The sequence below is a fragment of the Tursiops truncatus genome, chromosome 1 (assembly GCF_011762595.2).
Source record: "Tursiops truncatus isolate mTurTru1 chromosome 1, mTurTru1.mat.Y, whole genome shotgun sequence".
NCBI lineage: Eukaryota > Metazoa > Chordata > Mammalia > Artiodactyla > Delphinidae > Tursiops > Tursiops truncatus.
The window spans coordinates 60,849,542-60,868,938 of record NC_047034.1 but is presented as its reverse complement, the minus strand read 5'-3'; the positions used below and the strand labels follow the sequence as shown (position 1 = coordinate 60,868,938).

General features: G+C 36.6%; 1 protein-coding gene across 7 annotated transcripts in view; it reads left to right on the top strand.

Moving 5' to 3' along the window:
• DCAF6 (DDB1 and CUL4 associated factor 6) overlaps nucleotides 1–19,397 on the top strand; it is a 172,487-nt gene that overhangs the window by 141,391 nt on the left and 11,699 nt on the right. For all 7 annotated transcript variants that reach the window (XM_019952348.2, XM_019952349.3, XM_019952347.3 and 4 more), the window contains one exon: nucleotides 18,994–19,132. In XM_019952348.2, the coding sequence (XP_019807907.1) occupies nucleotides 18,994–19,132 (139 nt within the window). The remainder of the gene's footprint in view (nucleotides 1–18,993; nucleotides 19,133–19,397) is intronic.

Below are 19,397 nucleotides of genomic sequence, written 5' to 3'. Positions count from 1 at the left end.
ACTAAACCAGAGGATTGGGGGTGGTAAGAACAGTAATAGTGTTGTAAAACTAGCCAAACAGCATAGACATTTTGAAGCACCTGGGCAATCACTGTGAAGTTAAGGAAGATTTCCCCAGGTAGGGATAATCTTTTCCAAAAGAAATTTATCCTCAGAAGAGGCAGTAGCCTGTCTGCAAGGGAAGGCTTTGGTCCAGTGTGAAAACATACAGACCATAACTAAAACATATTTGTATCCATTAGATGGAGTAAATTGTGTGAAATCCATTTGCTGGATCCCTAATGGTCCATTAAGCAGTTTAAAATGTCTGGGAACAGTATGAACAGGCTTCCCTGGGTTGTACTTTGGAAAAGTGGGACAAGTGAGATACTTTTGCAACCTTATTAATGTTTCCCCATCAATGCTGATTCATGAAGACTAACATTTTTTTAGTAGATTAATGGTTTAATGCATGTACAGTGGTGAGAAGTGGGAATTTTAGACTCCAGGGTAAAACTGGGTTCTTACTTGGTCCAAACCAGAGCTTTCTCTTTTTTATCACACCAACAGTTGTTGAATTTCCAATCTTGTTTTCCGTTTTCTGAGGCCAGTTGTTGGGATTCTCTAGCCAGTTTTTCTAAATTATCATTTGGAGAAATATCCCTTTGGACCATGACAGTGGTTTGGCTATTGTTGGTTCCTTTAAGGGCAGCCTTCCTTTCAGAAATATCGGCAAGGTGATTTCCCTTAGCTTCCAGAGAGTCAAGTTTAGAATGCCTCAGAATCTTAATAATAGCTGACAGTGGGAGGTAAGAGTATTGCATTCATAATTTCTGAACATAGGGGCCATTTTAAAATTTTATGTCCACCGGAAGTAAGGAAGCCACATTGCTTCCATAACATTCCAAAATCATGAGCTACTCCAAAAGCATATCTACTATTAGTATTGAGTTGGCTAAAAAGTTTCTTTCTGTTTTAAGTAAAAATAAAAGACATTTTTCATTTTCATCAAGAATTTTATTGAACAACGTATTCACTAACTGAATGAACTTTTTTGGCCAACTCAAATATAATATTGGCAGTTTTATCCTTGGCTAAAGTACAAGCCTGTGTAAGGGTGTATAATTCAGCCTGTTGGGTCAAAGTAGCCATAGAAAAAGATGCTGCCTCAACAACACTAAAAGGAATTGGAATAACATACCCAGCACAGTATTCGCCATTGTCACCTTTTAAAGAACCCTCAGTGAGCCATGAGAAGTCGGCATTATTACCTGATGGAATTTCCTGTAGATCATCACCAGGAATCAGGAGTTAGTTCATCAGCATTAAGCAGTCATGAGGGACTTTGAAAATGATGGAGGGGAGAAGAGTAGCCAGGATAAGGTATTACAACGTAGAAGAATGATGTGAGGGGCAGCTGACAGAAGGATTTAACAGGAGGTGAGGTAGCTGGCAGAGAAATGTTGAGTGTGATGAGAATTCAGGAGAGCTTCTACTGCATGAGGTACAAAAATGGTTAAAGCGGATCCCATAATGATTTTCTCAGTGGCCTTAACCAAAAGGGCAGTGGCCTTAATAGCTCTAAGGCAAGGGGGGTATCCCTGTGCCACAGGGTCCAGTTGCTGGCTGTAATACCCTATGGGACAATGTTTTTGGGTCAGCACCCCAAGGGCATTCCCTTTCTTTTCATATACAAAAAGAAAAGGGGGGATGTGGTAATTGGGATGCCCAAAGACGGGTGGGTTCATCAAATTCTCCTTTAAGGCCTTTAAAGTCTATGTTGTCTCCTTCTTCGCATAAAATTGGGCCAGGGTTGTTATTGTTAAGGAAAACATAGAAATTTGGCCATAAGAGAGAAATTTGGAATCCAGTTTCGTCAATAACCAACCAAACCAAGAAAACCTCACAGTTGGCACTAGGTTTTGAGTTTTGGGAAACTTAGGACATCATGAAGTCTGTCCAGGTCTAGGTTTAGCCCTCGTTCTGATATCAGATGCCCTAAATATTGAATCTGGGTTTGGGCAAACTGCAGTTTTTCTTTGGCAACTTTAAGCCTTTAAGGCTAAAAGCTTTAGCAAGTGAATACTGTCTTCCTTTGAGGAGGTTTGAGAAGGAGAGCAAAGAAGCAAATCACCCACATATTGCAAAGTAGAACCTCTAGGGAACTTTTCTGTTTCGTTTTGTTTTTTATATTTTTATTGGAGTATAGTTGATTTACAATGTTGTGTTAGTTTCAGGTGTACAGTAGAGTGAATCAGTTACATCTACTCTTTTTTTTTTTTTAGATTCTTTTCCCAGATAGGCCATTCAGAGTATTGAGTAGAGTTCCCTGTACTATACAGCAGGCTCTTCTTAGTTATCTATTTTATATACAGTCGTGTGTGTATGTCAGTCGCAGTCTCCCAGTTTATCCCTCCCCATCCTTGTCCTTTGGTAACCGTAAGTTTGTTTTCTACATCCGTGACTCTACTTCTGTTTGTAAATAAGTTTCTAGGGAACTTTATATCAGCCTTCAGAATTTGTGATAAATAAGAACTCTTAGTAAAACGCTGAGGCATTACTGTCCAGGTGAAAATTTTTTGTTCCTAAGTGAAGGCAAAAAGGTATTAGCTAGCTTCATCACCTGGAATACTAAAGAATGCACTGCATAAATCAATTACAGTAAAAAAAAAAAAAAATTGCTTCCGGCAGGAATGGCTGTTAGTAACGTATGAGTGTTAGGAACAACAGTGTTAAGGGATGACAGTGTTATTTACTGCTCAGAGGTTCTGGACAAACCTTCACTCTCGGCCCTTACGTTTTCTCACCAGAAGAATGGGAGAGTAATAGGGGCTAGTATAAAGGGTAATGAGACCTTGAGCCTTGTAATCTTCTATTATGGGTTTCATGCCTTGAAGGGCTTCTATACTTAAAGGATATTAATTAATTCTGGGAAGAGTTTTGAGGGACTTATTTGAATTTTGATGGGAGGTGCACTGTGAATTTTGCCAACATCAGTTTGCCCATAAGGAAGGTGGTAGTTGATTCAATAGGGACAAATGGTCAGTGTTTCCAAGACTCTGCTCTACTTCTATTAGAAACTAAACAAATAAAAGATGTCGAAGGAGCACTTAATTCACCTGGTGGGTTACTTTGATGACTGCTATCAATTTCTAGAATTATTTCTCCCTTTTGGGAGAAATAAATTCCAGCATGATACTTCTCTAAGAAGTCTTAGTTTAATAAATGGGTAGGGGTAGAGGGATAGAGGAACTAAGGAGAATAGGGCATGTATCTCTCAAACACCTAAACAAGAAGGAATAGATTCAGAGGCAGGAACCCCCTTGAGGTTCATTAGAGATCCCCACTATTTGAATTGTTTATTACTCCGAGGCAGAGGCCGTTTTATAGTAGTGGGCTGAGCACTGAGTGTGGCTTTGGTGTCAGGCCTGGAAGAGATTCCCCAATCTGGAGAAATGTTTCTCCAAGCCAATTAAGAGGGAGGATCGGGAAAAGCCAATATTCCTCTGAGCTCCCATCTTTGAGAATTGGGAGGACATTGAAAAGACTGATTAGAGGGCTGAAGGTGCTTAAAGCACTTAGTTTGTAACAGTCTCTTTTCCAGTGTCAGGATGCAACATTAGAAACAGAAGGTAGAATGGTAGTTGCCAGAGGTTGGGATAAGGGAGAATAGGAGAATTGTTCAATGGACACAGAGATTCAGTTCTGAACAAAAAATTACATTCCAATCACAGTGTATACATATTCAGCAAAAAAACATCTTTGGCAAAAGGTTATACACTGTTAAAATGTCCTTATATAAGCTGCCTCTTTTGTTTGTACGCTGTTTGGGATTCTGATTTAATTTTCTAAGACGTAACAGCCTATCTGTTTTCATTAAACAGTAAATATTTGTTGCATGAGTGAGTAAATCAATTTTTTAAGCAGTGGGATGCTATAGAAATTATTCCAACTTGGGAGAAACATGACTAGATTTATGTCTTAGATCATTTTGGCAGCTTCATAGATGGCTGATTGGAAGGGAGTAAAATTGAAAACAGCAAGACTACATAAGAGGCTATTGCAGTAGGCCAGGTGAGAGATGATGAGGGGTCCAATCTAAGGTGATAGCAGTGGGAAATGAGAAGAGTGGACAGATGTATGTATGTATGTAATCATACATTTATTTCAGGGATGGTTTGTTTAATGCCCGTCTTTCTCCGTATTCTCTAAATGTTTTCGTTCAGTATAATATATTCAGTGCCTAATTGTCTCCAATTATAATAGTGGATTCACCTATTTCTCCTTGCAGTTCTATCAGTTTTTGTCTCACGTATTTTGACCCTCTGTAGTTAGACATGCACATTAAGGATTGTTATGTCTTCATGAAGAGTTGATTCCTTTATCATTATGTAATGCTCTCTTTTACCCCTGATAATTTTGCCTACTTTGAAGTCTACTCCCTCTGAAAAAATTATAGTTAACCCCTGCTTTGTTTTGACTAGTATTAGAATGGTATATATATTTTTTCATTCATTTACTTTTACTCTATGGGAGTCTGTATTTAAAGGGAGTTTTTTTGTAGACAACAGATAGTTGGGTCATATTGTTTGATCCACTCTGACAAGCTCTGTCTTTTGATTAGTATATTTAGAACATTGACATTCAAAGTGATTATTGATATAGTTGGATTAATGTCTACCGTATTCATTGGTGTTTTCTATTTCTTGCCCTTGTTGTTTGTTCCTATTTTGGTCTTCCACTCTTTTTTTGCCTTTTGTGTTTTTTTTTCTTTTTAAATATCTTTATTGGAGTATAACTGCTTTACAGTGGTGTGTTAGTTTCTGCTTTATAACAAAGTGAATCAGCTATACATGTACATATATCCCCATATCTCCTCCCTCTTACGTCTCCCTCCCAAGTCCCTATCCCAGCCCTCTAGGTGGTCACAAAGCACTGAGCTGATCTCCCTGTGCTATGCGGCTGCTTCCCACTAGCTATCTGTTTTACATTTGGTAGTATATATATGTCAATGCCTCTCTCTCACTTCTTCTCAGCTTACCCTTCCCCCCCACCCCATGTCCTCAAGTCCATTCTCTACGTCTGCGTCTTTATTCCTGTCCTGTGCCTACGTTCTTCATAATGATTTTTTTTCTTTTTAGCTTTCATATATATGTGTTAGCATACGGTATTTGTTTTTCTCTTTCTGATTTACTTCACTCTGTGTGACAGACTCTAGGTCCATCCACCACACTACAAATAACTCAATTTCATTTCTTTTTATGGCTGAATAATATTCCATTGTATATATGTGCCATATCTTCTTTATCCATTCATCTGTTGATGGACACTTAGGTTGCTTCCATGTCCTGGCTATTGTAAATAGAGCTGCAATGAACACTGTGGTACATGACTCTTTCTCAATTATGGTTTTCTCATGGTATATGCCCAGTAGTGGGATTCCTGGGTCATATGGTAGTTCTATTTTTAGTTATTTAAGGAACCTCCATACTGTTCTCCATAGTGGCTGTATCAATGTACATTCCCACCAGCAGTGCAAGAAGGTTCCTTTTCTCCACACCCTCTCCAGCATTTATTGTTTGTAGAATTTTTGATGATGGCCATTCTGACTGGTGTGAGGTAATATCTCAATGTAGTTTTGATTTGCATTTCTCTAATGAGTAGTGACATTGAGCATTCTTTCCTGTGTTTGTTGACAATCTGTATATCTTCTTTGGAGAAATGTCTATTTAGGTCTTCAGCCCATATTTGGATTGGGTTGTTTGTTTTTTTGATATTGAGCTGCATGAGCTGCTTGTAAATTTTGGAGATTAATCCTTTGTCTGTTTCTTCCTTTGCAAATATTTTCTCCAGTTCTGAGGGTTGTCTTTTCATCTTGTTTATAGTTTCCTTTGCTGTGCAAAAGCTTTTAAGTTTCATTAGGTCCCATTTGTTTATTTTTGTTTTTATTTCCATTTCTCTAGGAGGTGGGTCAAAAAGGATCTTGCTGTGATGTATGTCATAGAGTGTTCTGCCTATGTTTTCCTCTAAGAGTTTTATAGTTTCTGGCCTTACATTTAGGTCTTTAATCCATATTGAGTTTATTTTTGTGTATGGTGTTAGGGAGTGTTCTAATTTCATTCTTTTACATGTAGCTGTCCAGTTTTCCCAGCACCACTTATTGAAGAGGCTGTCTTTTGTCCATTGAGTATTCTTGCCTCCTTTATCAAACATAAGGTGACCATATGTGAGTGGGTTTATCTCTGGGCTTTCTATCCTGCTCCATTGAGCTATATTTCTGTTTTTGTGCCAGTACCATACTGTCTTGATTACTGTAACTTTGTAGTACAGTCTGAGGTCAGGGAGCCTGATTCCTCCAGCTGTATTTTTCTTTCTCAAGATTGCTTTGGCTATTCAGGGTCTTTTGTGTTTCCATACAAATTGTGAAATTTTTTGTTATTGTTCTGTGGAAAATGCCACTGAATTTGATAGGGATTGCATTGAATCTGTATGCTGCTTTGGGTAGTATAGTCATTTTCACAATGTTGATTCTTCCAATCCAAAAACATGGTATATCTCTCCATCTGTTTGTATCATCTTTAATTTCTTTCATCAGTGTCTTATAGTTTTCTGCATACAGGTCTTTTGTCTCTTTAGATAGGTTTACTCCTAGGTATTTTATTCTTTATGTTTCAGTGGTAAATGGGAATGTTTCCTTAATTTCTCTTTCAGATTTTTCATCATTAGTGTCTAGGAATGCAAGAGATTTCTGTGCATTAATTTTGTATCCTGCTACTTTACCAAATTCATTGATTAGCTCTAGTAGTTTTCTGGTAGCATCTTTAGGATTCTGTATGTATAGTATCATGTCATCTGCAAACAGTGACAGCTTTACTTCTTTTCTGATTTGGATTCCTTTTATTTCTTTTTCTTCTCTGATTGCTGTGGGAAAACTTCCAAAACTATCTTGAGTAATAGTGGTGAGAGTGTGCAACCTTGTCTTGTTCCTGATCTTAGTGGAAATGTTTTCAGTTTTTCACCATTGAGAACAGTGTTCGCTGTGGGTTTGTCATATATGGCCTTCATTATGTTGAGATAAGTTCCCTCTGTGTCTACTTTCGAAAGGTTTTTATCATAAATGGGTGTTGAATTTTGTTGAAAGCTTTTTCTGCATCTATCAAGATGATCATATGGATTTTATTCTTCAATTTGTTAATATGGTGTATCACATTGATTGATTTGTATATATTGAAGAATCCTTGCATTCCTGGGATAAACCCCACTTGATCATGGTGTATGATCCTTTTAATGTGCTGTTGGATTCTGTTTGCTAGTATTTTGTTGAGGATTTTTGCATCTATGTTCATCAGTGATATTGGCTTGTAGTTTTCTTTCTTTGTGACATCTTTGTCTGGTTTTGGTATCAGGGTGATGGTGGTCTTGTAGAATGAGTATGGGAGTGTTCCTCCCTCTGCTATATTTTGGAAGAGTTTGAGAAGGATAGGTGTTAGCTCTTCTCTAAATGTTTGATACAATTCACCTGTGAAGCCATCTGGTCCTGGACTTTTGTTTGTTGGAAGATTTTTAATCACAGTCTCAATTTCAGTGCTTGTGATTGGTCTGTTTATATTTTCTATTTCTTCCTGGGTCAGTCTCAGTAGGTTGTGCTTTTCTAAGAATTCGACCATTTCTTCCAGGTTGTCCGTTTATTGACATAGAGTTGCTTGTAGTAATCTCTCATACTCCTTTGTATTTCTGCAGTGTTAGTTGTTACTTCTCCTTTTTCATTTCTAATTCTATTGATTTGAGTCTTCTCTCTTTTTTTCTTGATGAGTCTGGCTGATGGTTTATCATTTTCGCTTATCTTCTAAAAGAACCAGCTTTTAGTTTTATTGATCTTTGCTATTGTTTCCTTCATTTCTTTTTCATTTATTTCTGATCCGATCTTTATGATTTCTTTCCTTCTGCTAACTTTGGGGGTTTTTTGTTCTCTCTCTGATTGCTTTAGGTGTAAGGTTAGGTTGTTTATTTGAGATGTTTCTTGTTTCTTAAAGTAAGATTATATTGCTATAAACTTCCCTCTTAGAACTGCTTTTGCTGCATCCCATAGGTTTGGGGTCGTCGTGTTTTCATTGTCATTTGTTTCTAGGTATTTTTTGGTTTCCTCTTTGATTTCTTTACTGATCTCTTGGTTATTAAGTAGCGTATTGTTTAGCCTCCATCTGTTTGCATGTTTTACAGATTTTTTCCTGTAATTGATACCTAGTCTCATAGCGTTGTGGTCGGAAAAGATACTTCATACGATTTCAGTTTTCTTAAATTTACCAAGGCTTGATTTGTGACCCAAGATATGATCTATCCTGGAGAATGTTCCATGGCTACTTGAGAAGAAAGTGTGTTCTGTTATTTTTCAATGGAATGTCCTATAAATATCAATTAAGTTTATCTTGTTTAATATATCAGTTAAAGCTTGTGTTTCCTTGTTTATTTTCGTTTTGGATGATCTGTCCATTGGTGAAAGTGGGGTGCTAAAGTCCCCTACTATGATTTTGTTACTGTTGATTTCCCCTTTTATGGCTGTTAGCATTTGCCTTATGTACTGAGGTGCTCCTATGTTGGGTGCATAAATATTTACAATTGTTGTATCTTCTTCTTGGATCGATCCCTTAATCATTATGTAGTGTCCTTCTTTGTCTCTTCTAATAGTCTTTATTTTAAAGTCTATTTTGTCTGACATGAGAATTGCGACTTCAGCTTTCTTTTGATTTCCGTTTGTGTTGAATATCTTTTTCCATCCCCTCACTTTCAGTCTGTATGTGCCCCTAGGTCTGAAGTGGGTCTCTTGTAGACAGTATATATATGGGTCTTGATTTTGTATTCATTCAGCCAGTCTGTGTCTTTTGGTTGGAGCATTTAATCCATTTACATTTAAGGTAATTATCGATATGTATGTTCCTATTACCATTTTCTTAATTGTTTTGGCTTTGTTATTGTAGGTCTTTTTCTTCTCTTATGTTTCCTGCCTAGAGAATTTCCTTTAGCATTTGTTGTAAAGCTGGTTTGCTGGTGCTGAATTCTCTTAGCTTTTGCTTGTCTGTAAACGTTTTAATTCCTCTTTCGAATCTGAATGAGATCCTTGCCAGGTAGAGTAATCTTGGTTGTAGGTTTTTCCCTTTCTTCACTTTACATATGTCCTGCCACTCCCTTCTGGCTTGCAGAGTTTCTGCTGAAAGATCAGCTGTTAACCTTATGGGGATTCCCTTATATGTTATTTTTCCCTTGCTGCTTTTTATATTTTTTCTTTGTATTTAATTTTTGATAGTTTGATTAATATGTGTCTTGTCATGTTTCTCCTTGGATTTATCCTGTATGGGACTCTCTGTGCTTCCTGGACTTGATTAACTGTTTCCTTTCCCATATTAGGGAAGTTTTCAACTATAATCTCTTCAAGTATTTTTTCAGTCCCTTTCTTTTTCTCTTCTTCTTCTGGGACCCCTGTAATTCGAATATTGGTGCGTTTAATGTTGGCCCATAGGTCTCTGAGACTGTCCTCAATTCTTTGCATTCTTTTTTCTTTATTCTGCTCTGCAGTAGTTATTTCCAGTGTCTTATCTTCCAGGTCCCTTATCCATTCTTCTGCCTCAGTTATTCTGCTATTGATTCCTTCTAGAGAATTTTTAATTTCATTTATTGTATTTTTCATCATTGTTTGTTTGCCCTTTAGTTCGTCTAGGTCCTTGTTAAACATTTCTTATATTTTCTCCATTCTGTTTCCAAGATTTTGGCTCATCTTTACTGTCATTACTCTGAATTCTTTTTTATGTAGACTGCCTATTTCCTTTTCATTTGTTAGGTCTGGTGGGTTTTTACCTTGCTCCTTCATCTGCTGTTTGTTTCTCTGTCTTCTCATTTTGCTTAACTTACTGTGTTTGGTGTCTCCTTTTCGCAGGCTATAGTTTCGTAGTTCCTGTTGTTTTTGGTGTCTGCCCCCAGTGGCTAAGGTTGGTTCAGTGGGTTGTGTAGGCTTCCTGGTGGAGGGTACTAGTGCCTGTGTTCTGGTGGATGAGGCTGGATCTTGTCTTTCTGGTGGGCAGGTCTGTGTCCAGTCATGTGTTTTGTGGTGTCTGTGACCTTATTATGATTTTAGGCATTCTCTCTGCTAATGTGTGGAGTTGTGTTCCTGTCTTGCTAGTTGTTTGGCATAGGGTGTCCAGCACTGTAGCTCGCTGGTCGTTGAGTGGAGCTGGGTCTTAGCATTGAGATAGGGATCACTTGGAAAGCTTTCGCCATTTGATATTACATGGAGCTCGGAGGCCTCAGGTGGACCAATGTCCTGAACTCAGTTCTCCCACCTCAGAGGCACAGACAGGCCTGACACCCGGCCGGAGCACCAAGACCGTGTCAGCCACATGGCTCAGAAGAAAAGGGAGAAAGAAAGAGAGAGAGAGAGAGAGAGAGAGAAAGAAAGAAAGAAAAAGAATAAAATAAAGTTATTAAAATAAAATATAATTATTGAAAATAAAAACATATTAAAAAGTAAGAAAAAAAAGAAAGAAAGAAGAGAACAACCAAGCCAAAAAACAAATCCACCACTGATAACAAGCTCTAAAAACTATGCTAAAAAAAAAAAAAAAACGGACAGACCCCAGGACAAATGGTAAAAGCAAAGCTACGCAGACAAAATCACACACAGAAGCATACACAAACACACTCACAAAAAGAGAAAAAGCAAAAAAATATATTTATCATTGCTCCCAAAGTCCACCACCTCAATTTTGGGATGATTCTTTGCCTATTCAGCTATTCCAGAGATGCAGGGTACATCAAGTTGATTGTGGACATTTAATCCGCTGCTCCTGAGGCTGCTGGGAGAGGTTTCCCTTTCTCTTATTTGTTCACATAGCTCCTGGAGTTCAGCTTTGGATTGGCCCCGCCTCTGTTTATAGGTTGCCTGAGCATGTCTTTTATTCGCTCAGATAGGACAGGGTTAAAGTAGCAGCTGATTAGGGAGCTCAGGCTCACCTCAGGCAGGGAAGGGAGGGGCGAGCCTGGGGCAGCAGAGGCTGGTGTGACGTTGCAACAGCCTGAGGTGCGCTGTGTGTTTTCCTGGGGAAGTTGGCCCTGGATCATGGGACCCTGGCAGTGGGGGGCTGCACAGGCTCCCGGGAGTGGAGGTGTGGATAGTGACCTGTGCTTGCACACAGGGATCTTAGCGTCTCATGCCCGTCCCTGTGTCCACGCTGATAGCTGCGGCTCGCGCCCGTCTGTGGAGCTCGTTTAGGCAGTGCTCTGAATGCCCTCTCCTCACAGACCCCGAAACAATGGTCTCTTGCATCTTAGGCAGTTCCAGTCTTTTTCCCGGACTTCCTCCCGGCTAGCCGTGGCGCCCTAGCCCCCTTCAGGCTGTGTTCACGCCGCCAACCCCAGTCCTCTCCCGGCGCTCCAACCGAAGCCGGAGCCTCAGCTCCCAGCCCCCACCCGCCCCAGCGCAGGGAGCAGACAACTTCTCGGGCCGGTGAGTGCCGGTCAGCACCAGTCCTCTGTGCGGGGATCTCTCCGCTTTGCCCTCCGCACCCCGGTGGCTGCGCTCTCCTCCGCGGCTTCGAAGCTTCCCCCCTCCGCCACCTGCAGTCTCCGCCCGCGAAGGGGCTTCCTCTTGTGTGGAAACCTTTCTTCCTTCATGGCTCCCTGCCACTGGTGCAGGTCCCGTCCCTATTCTTTTGTGTCTGTTTATTCTTTTTTCTTTTGCCCTACCAAGGTACGTGGGGACTTTCTTGCCTTTTGGGAGGTCTGAGGTCTTCTACCAGCGTTCAGTAGGTGTTCTGTAGGAGTTGTTCCACATGTAGATGTATTTCTGATGTATTTGTGGGGAGGAAGGTGATCTCCATGTCGTAATCTTCCGCCATCTCGAAGGTCACCTTTTGTGGTTTTAATTCAGCATTTTATATGATTCCATTTTCTCTCCTTTCTTAGCATAGCATTTGTACTTCTTTTTTTACCTCTGTTAGTGGTTACCCTAGAGTTTGCAATATAAATTTACAGCTAATTCAAATAACACTATACCGCTTCATAGGTAGAGTACCTTATAATAACAAAATCCTAGTTCCTTCTTTCTGTGCCTTGTGTCATTGCTGTAATTCATTTCACTTTAATGTAAGCATACATAAGCATATATATATATGTACATAGATAATGGAATGCTTGTTGCTATTATTATTTTGAACAGTGTTATTTGTTAGAATAAGAAAAGTAAAAGTTTTTATTTTACCTTCACTCATTCCTTCTTTGATGCCCTTCTGTTGTTTATGTCAGTTCATGTTTCTGACCTTTATTATTTTCCTTCTCTGTAAAGAACTTCTCTTGCAAGGCAAGTCTACTGGCAACAAATTTCTACAGTTTTTGTTTGAGAAAGACTTTATTCTCATTCACTTTAGAAGGATAATTTTCCACTGTACAGAATTCTAGGTTGGTGGTTTTGTTTTGGTTTTTTCTCTCAACACTTTAATTAATTCACTCTGTTCTCTTTTTGTTTCATGGTTTCTGAGGAGAAGTAGGATGTGATTCTTATCTTTATTCCTTTATAGGTATGATTTTTTTTTCCTCAGACTTCTTTCAGGATTTTTTTCTTTATCTTTGATTTTCATATTTTGAAAGTGATATGCCAAAGTATAGTTCTTTTTTGGCATTTATCCTGCAAGGTGTTCTCTGAGCTTCCTGGATCTGTGGTTCAGTGTCTCACATTAATTTGGGGAAATTCTCAGTCATTATTGTTTCAAATATTTCTTCTGTTCCTTTCTTCTCACTGTGATATTCCCATTATGCCTATGTTACACTTATTGTATTGATAGTTATCCCACAGTCCTTGGATATTCTGTTTGTTTTTTTCAATCTTTGCTCTCTTTGCTTTTTGGTTTTAAAGGATTCTGTTGATATAGCCTTTAGCTCAAAGATTCTTTTCTCAGCCATGTCCAGTCTACTAATAAGCCCATCAAAGGTAGTCTTTGTTTCTGTTCCAGTGTTTTTGATCTCTTGCATTTCTTTTTGTTTCTTTCTTAGGATTTTCATCTCTCTGCTTACATTGCCCATCTATTCTTGCATGCTGTCTACTTTATCAGTTAGAGAGCCCTTGGCATATTAATCATAGTTGTTTTATATATTTTTTTATTCTTTTAAAGGAGAATGAGAGCCCTGAAGACAAATTCCCCAGTTGCTGGGGAAGGAGGCTTTATAAGCTGGCTGGCGTTGGGAGAGGTCAGGAAGCTTTCAGAGCTGTTGCAGTAGTCTGGAGGACAGGGGAGGTCTGAGGATGCTGATGGCAGGAAGGATCTTTTTTTTTTTTTTTTGGCCACGTGGTGCAGCATGTGGGATCCCAGTTCCCCGACCAGGGATCAAACCCACGCCCCCTGCATGGGAAGTGCAGAGTCTTAACCACTGGACCGCCAGGGAAGTCCTGAATCATAGTTGTTTTAAATTCCTGGTCTGTCGCAAGAGGGAGGAGATGTGAGGATATATGTGTATGTATAGCTGATTAACTTTGTTATAAAGCAAAAACCAACACACCATTGTAAAGCAATTATACTCCAATAAAGATGTTAAAATAAATAAATAAATAAATAAATAAATTCCTGGTCTGAGAGTTCCAACATCCCTGCCATATCTGGTTCTGATGCTGTCTCTTCAGATTGTTTTTTGCCTTTTGTTATGCCTTGTAATTTTTTTCCATAGCTGTATATGTTGTACTAGGTAATAGGAACTGTGGTACGTAGGCCTTTAGTAATGTGGTGATGTGGGGGGGAGGGGACGCATTCTGGAGTTCTGTGATGCCTGGTGTCCTCCCCTCTCTTAGGGATCCAAGAAGAGTTGTTGATTTTTCAGTCCATTCAGCTTTTACTTATTAGCTTTGAAGTGGGAACCTTCAAGCTCCTTGCATGTGGAAGCAGATTTAACAGTCTTTATACTCCTGAGATAAATCTAACTTGGTCATGATAGATTATCTTTTGGACATGTTGTTGGATTTAGTTTGCTAATATTTTGTGAGGACTTCTGCATCTATATTCTGACTGAATTTCTTTTCTTATAGTCTCATGACCCTTTTTTTGGTAAAAAGTTACAGTAGCCTCAGAGAATGAGTAGAAGAATATTTCCTCTTTTTCTTTTCTCTGGCAGAGTTTGTATAAGATCGGAATGATCTTTTCTTTGAAAATTTACTAGACCCTACTTATAAAATTATCTGGAACTGGTATTTTCTTTGGGGTATGTTTTTTAAGTGTTATTTTGATTCTTTAATAATTACAGGACTATTTCAACTCTCTCTTCTTTAGTCAGTTTTAGGTGATATTTTTCAATTTGTCGATTCATCTAACTTTTCAAATTTATTATAGTATTTTTATTGTCTTCTTAATTCCTGCTGTGTCTTTAGTTATAGCCACCTTTTTATTCATAACATTATTTCTTTGAACCCCCTTAATTTTTTCTCCGTTATCCTGGTCAGGGAACTAAGATCTGGCAAGCCATGTGGCACAGCCAAAAAAAGAAAAAAAAAAGAAAAAGAAACAACTTTTGGCTTTGTTGATTTCTTTCATATTTGTTAACCCCTTTGTTTTATACTTCTAGTTTTCTTCTCTCTTTATTATTTCCTTCCTTGTATATTAGTTGAGATTCCTTTGTGGTTCTTTTTCTAACTTCTTTAGTTGTATACATTCAGCTTTTTTTCATTAACATCTAATTTGTGGTCAGAGAACATGGTTGGTTTAGACGCATACTTTGAAGTTTGTAGAAAGTGGCTTTGTGGCCTTGTATATGATAAATTTGTAAATGTGCCTTGTGTGCTTGAAAAGCATATGACTTTAATTTTTAATGTAGAATTTTATATGTGACCATTCAATTAAGACTAATTGTGCTGTTCATATTATCCCTATTTTTTGCTAGCTTGACGTATAAAATAGTGAGAGAGAGGTATTGAAATCATTAAAATGGTGTATGTATCTAATTCTCCTTGTAGTTCTGTCATTTTCTTTTTTAATGCAGTTTGAGGCTTTTTATTGTATGCATATATGTTAAATTGTTATATCTTCCTGGTAAACTGAACTTATTATATATGTAGTAATCCTCTCTACCTTTAATGCTACTTTTTATCTTAGTCTGTTTTGTTTGATATTACTGTAGCTATGCCACCTTTCATTTGATTAGTATTTGCACAATATCCTTTTTCCCTGAAATCTTTCCTTGTCATAATACTTTAGGTATGCCTGAGACAATCTCATTTTTCTCCATTGGTGAATTTAGTCTCTTTATTATTATCATGGCTACTTTTGGACTTGTTTCCAACTTTTTACTTCTGATTATCCTGTTTTACCTAATTTTTTTTAACTTTCCTGTCTTTTTTAGGATTAAGATTTTTATCTTTTTGCTGATGTTATTTTGCTTTTTTCATTTTCTTTCCTCCATTGGGTTGGAATGTATACTCTTTATTTATTGTTTACTTCTGAAATTTTCCATGCTTACTGAACTTTGTATTATCTTTTATGAATTTTAAATTGCATGCCAAGTTAACATAAGCTATCATATATATATAAAAGAACTCATAACTAATAATCTCAAAAACAACTTTGCAAATAGTAGGCTTTTAATAAATAGTTATTTGCTGATTGGTGTTCTTCATATGTATGTATCATTTTAATTTTATTAATTTTGCAAAGTAATAAATTACAAATTTATTATTTTCAACATCTTATATTCTTTTGATGTTTCTTATGAAATATCCTCTAGGAAAGTGGTATCAGTGTGTTAATTTTTTTTTTTTTTTGGCCACACAGCCAGAGGGATATTAGTTCCCTGACCAGGGATTGAACCCAGGCCCTTGGCAGTGAAAGTGCTGAGTCCTAACCAGTGGACTGCCAGGGAATTCCCCTCAATGTATTTATTCTAAGTTTATTCATCTCTTTTAGAACTGTTTGCTGTGTTGGACATTACCTGACATTTACTGTCACTTTTTATCGTCTAATTTGAAATGTGTGTACTTGAAGCTTTTTTTTCTGTTTTAGATCATTTTCCTATAGCGAGATAGTGGTAGGTGCCCTAATCTTTTATCTAAACTGTACAATACAGACTACATAACTTGAGATCTATTTTTCAAAATTATTCTTTATCAGGATTAAGCCAAACAAACATTAAGCAATAAATTAGACCATATTCTACAGCAAACTTTTAAGTGAAATGAACACTTATGATTTGGTACCATCAATTCTTAATTACTATCATCTCATTACTCATTCAACTTTAATTTTGCCCACATACCTTGTTTTAAGTGATTTCAGCTTTTGTCTAATTCTTAATTTGTCATATAGTTTCTTTTTCCATTTATAGCTCCCAAGGCCTTCAGTTTATCAGCAGGATTATTTCTATTTCCTCTACTACCTGATAGTCTTTTTTTTTTAAATTTATTTTATAGAAGTATAGTTGATTTACAATGTTGTGTTAGTTTCTAGATACTCTTTCTTAGCAAGGGTTTTTTTCTTTATTGGTTTCTTGTTAATCACATACTTTTAACTGATTGAGTGTCCTTTTCTCTTCCACTTTAGAAAAAAGAGAGTTTCAATCATATTAATTATGTTTCTTTTGAGAACATTTGAACTCTCAGCCCTTCCCATTTATCACTTCCCAATCAGAAAGAGATAATCAGAGTAACCTAAACATGTCAGCTTTCTGTGTGGTAGTTTCTAACGATATCTAACTTAAAATTTCAGACCCTGTTTTTTTTAACATATATATAGCATAGGATAAAGTTTTTTAAACACTTTTTAAATAAGCCTATAGAATTTATGATACCATTTTATGAAAAAGAAAATACCTTTTTATTATAAGACTACCTAATGGTTATGTAATTGTTTTAGAAAGTGTTATTAACAATTTAGTGTCTGGTTTTCTAGACTCTATGTATATATATAAATTTTTCCCCTATGAATTATTTTTTAACCTATGTTGTAGATTCAGTAGGATAATGCTGACATTTTTCATGTTCTTGCTTATAGATCTTTCTTATTGTTTTTAATGGTGGCATAAGTATTCCAGTATATGGATGTACCATAATTTATTTAACCTATCCTTTCTGTGTATAAGACATTTAGATTATTTCCAGTGTTTCTCAAAGTACTGCAGTGAATATGTGTGTGTGTGTGTGTGTGTGTGTGTGTGTGTCTGTATATATTGTGTGTATATATATATATATATTTGCATATTTTTCTACAGCATATATGTTTAAAAGATGAAATTGCTACATCAAAGCAAATATATGTTTTAAATTTTAATGGATATTATTTAATTTCTCCTCAAAAATATATTGTACTGGAACACTAATATATTGCTAGTGGAATTATAAATTGCTGTAACCACTTTGGAAAATCGTTTGGGAGTATCTGTTAAAGCTGACCATACGCACATACCTGTGGTCCAGCAATTCCACTCCTGGATATATACTCAACAGAAATATGTACGTATGTTCGCCAAAGCACTATTTCAGTAATCAAAACCTGTAAACAACCCAATGTTCACCAACAGTTGAATGGAAAAAGTAAATTATAATGTATTTATACAAAGTAGTACTCTACAGCAAAGAAGATGAATGAACTATAGCGAAATTCAACAACATGGATGACTCTTACAAATGTAATAATGAGATAAAGAAGCTGGACACAAAATATATTTTGTATGATTCCATTTAGTTAATGTTCACAAACAGGCAAAACTAATCCATCATGTTAGGAGTCAGAATAGTGGTTTCCTATAAGGGGAACGTAATAATGGGAATGGAGCATAGAGAGACTCCTGGAATTCTATTTATCCTCTCTCTCTCATACTGGTACTGGTTACATGGGGCTATTTTGCAAAAATGCACTGAGCTACACATTTATGATTTTATACCTTCCTGAATATGTGTTCTACTTCAGTCAAAAGTTTACAACAGAAGAGTGCACTTTTTTATATATAAAACTTTCAAACTCCTACCAGTAGTGCCTATTTTCCTGTATTCTTGCCACTCTGATAGATGTAAAAAAATTTTTAATCTGATAGACATACAAAAAGATCAATTTCTTTTTATTTTTATCTTAATATTAGTGAGGCTGGGCATCCTTTTGTATATTTATTAAGTCTCTTTTTTCTATAATTTCCCTATTCATGTTCTTTACTCTTTTTCTATTATAGTGTTCATTTTTCATACTGATTTGTAGACACTTTATATATTTTGGATTTTTGGTCTATTATATGGCAAAATATAATGTTTTAAATAAGTTCAGACTAACAAAGTTATTCAGTAAACATGTGTTAGGAAAAGTTCCTTCTAATAATTAAATCAGTCTTAAAGAGTCCATTGTTCTTTATTCTCTAGTTTTGTGGCCAACTCAGTTCTTAGGAGGGTAAAATCAGCCTCATTAGCTCCAAATCTGTACTCTAATATGGAGTTCATATAGAATAGATTCTATTTGAAGGTCCTTGTTTTATTCATGTATATTAATATTGTTTTTCTTGACTAGTCTGTTCTTTGCTGAGAACAAATATCTTTAAACAAAATCTCAAAACATAAGTTTATCTACTGAAATTATATGTTAACCTTAGTTTCTTCTTCTGGTTTCTCTTTATGCCTTTACATTTCCTAACATGGAGAGGACAAATAATATGGAATAGGTTTTGTTTTATTTGTAGTAAATTGCAATTAATTTTGTCTGTATTATGTTTTTATAAAACAGCCATTTAAAAAGTGTGCCGCATGCTACTTCCTTTACTCTCTCAACCAGTACCAAATTTCTAAGTGATCTCTTAACTAAAACATTTTGTTTTAGTAACTCAACTAGTCTGGTGTAGTCTCACTGTTGTGTCTGCCTCTTTATGCTTTTGGTTGGGGATGCCTTATTGACATAATGTTTAGTTTAAATGTTTTCTAGACTTTACTGTATTTTAATGTTGCTCATTTTCATTCTGTAGTGGCCTGTGAATGTTTTTTACTTATTTCTGTTTTTTCTTCTAATATGTAATTTATAGACGCTCTGCTGTTGCCCGAATTCAGGAGTTCTTCAGGCGGAGAAAAGAAAGAAAAGAAATGGAGGAATTGGATACCTTGAACATTCGAAGGCCACTAGTAAAGATGGTTTATAAGGGCCATCGCAACTCCAGGACAATGGTACCATATACTCATGACGTTCTTTGGAAGAACTGCAATTTTGTAATATGAATTTTTTTCCATAATGATTATTTTCATATATGCTAGTGTGATTCCAATATATTATTGCACCTTCACAGTTATCTCTTTACCCAAACATAGTTCTTTTCGTCCTATAATATATTGTGAAAGACCATCATTTTTTATAAGAAAACTCTACCCTACTGAGGAACTATTGTAGAATTTTAAAAATTTTAGCTTGTACAAGTAACCATTGCTTCTTTTT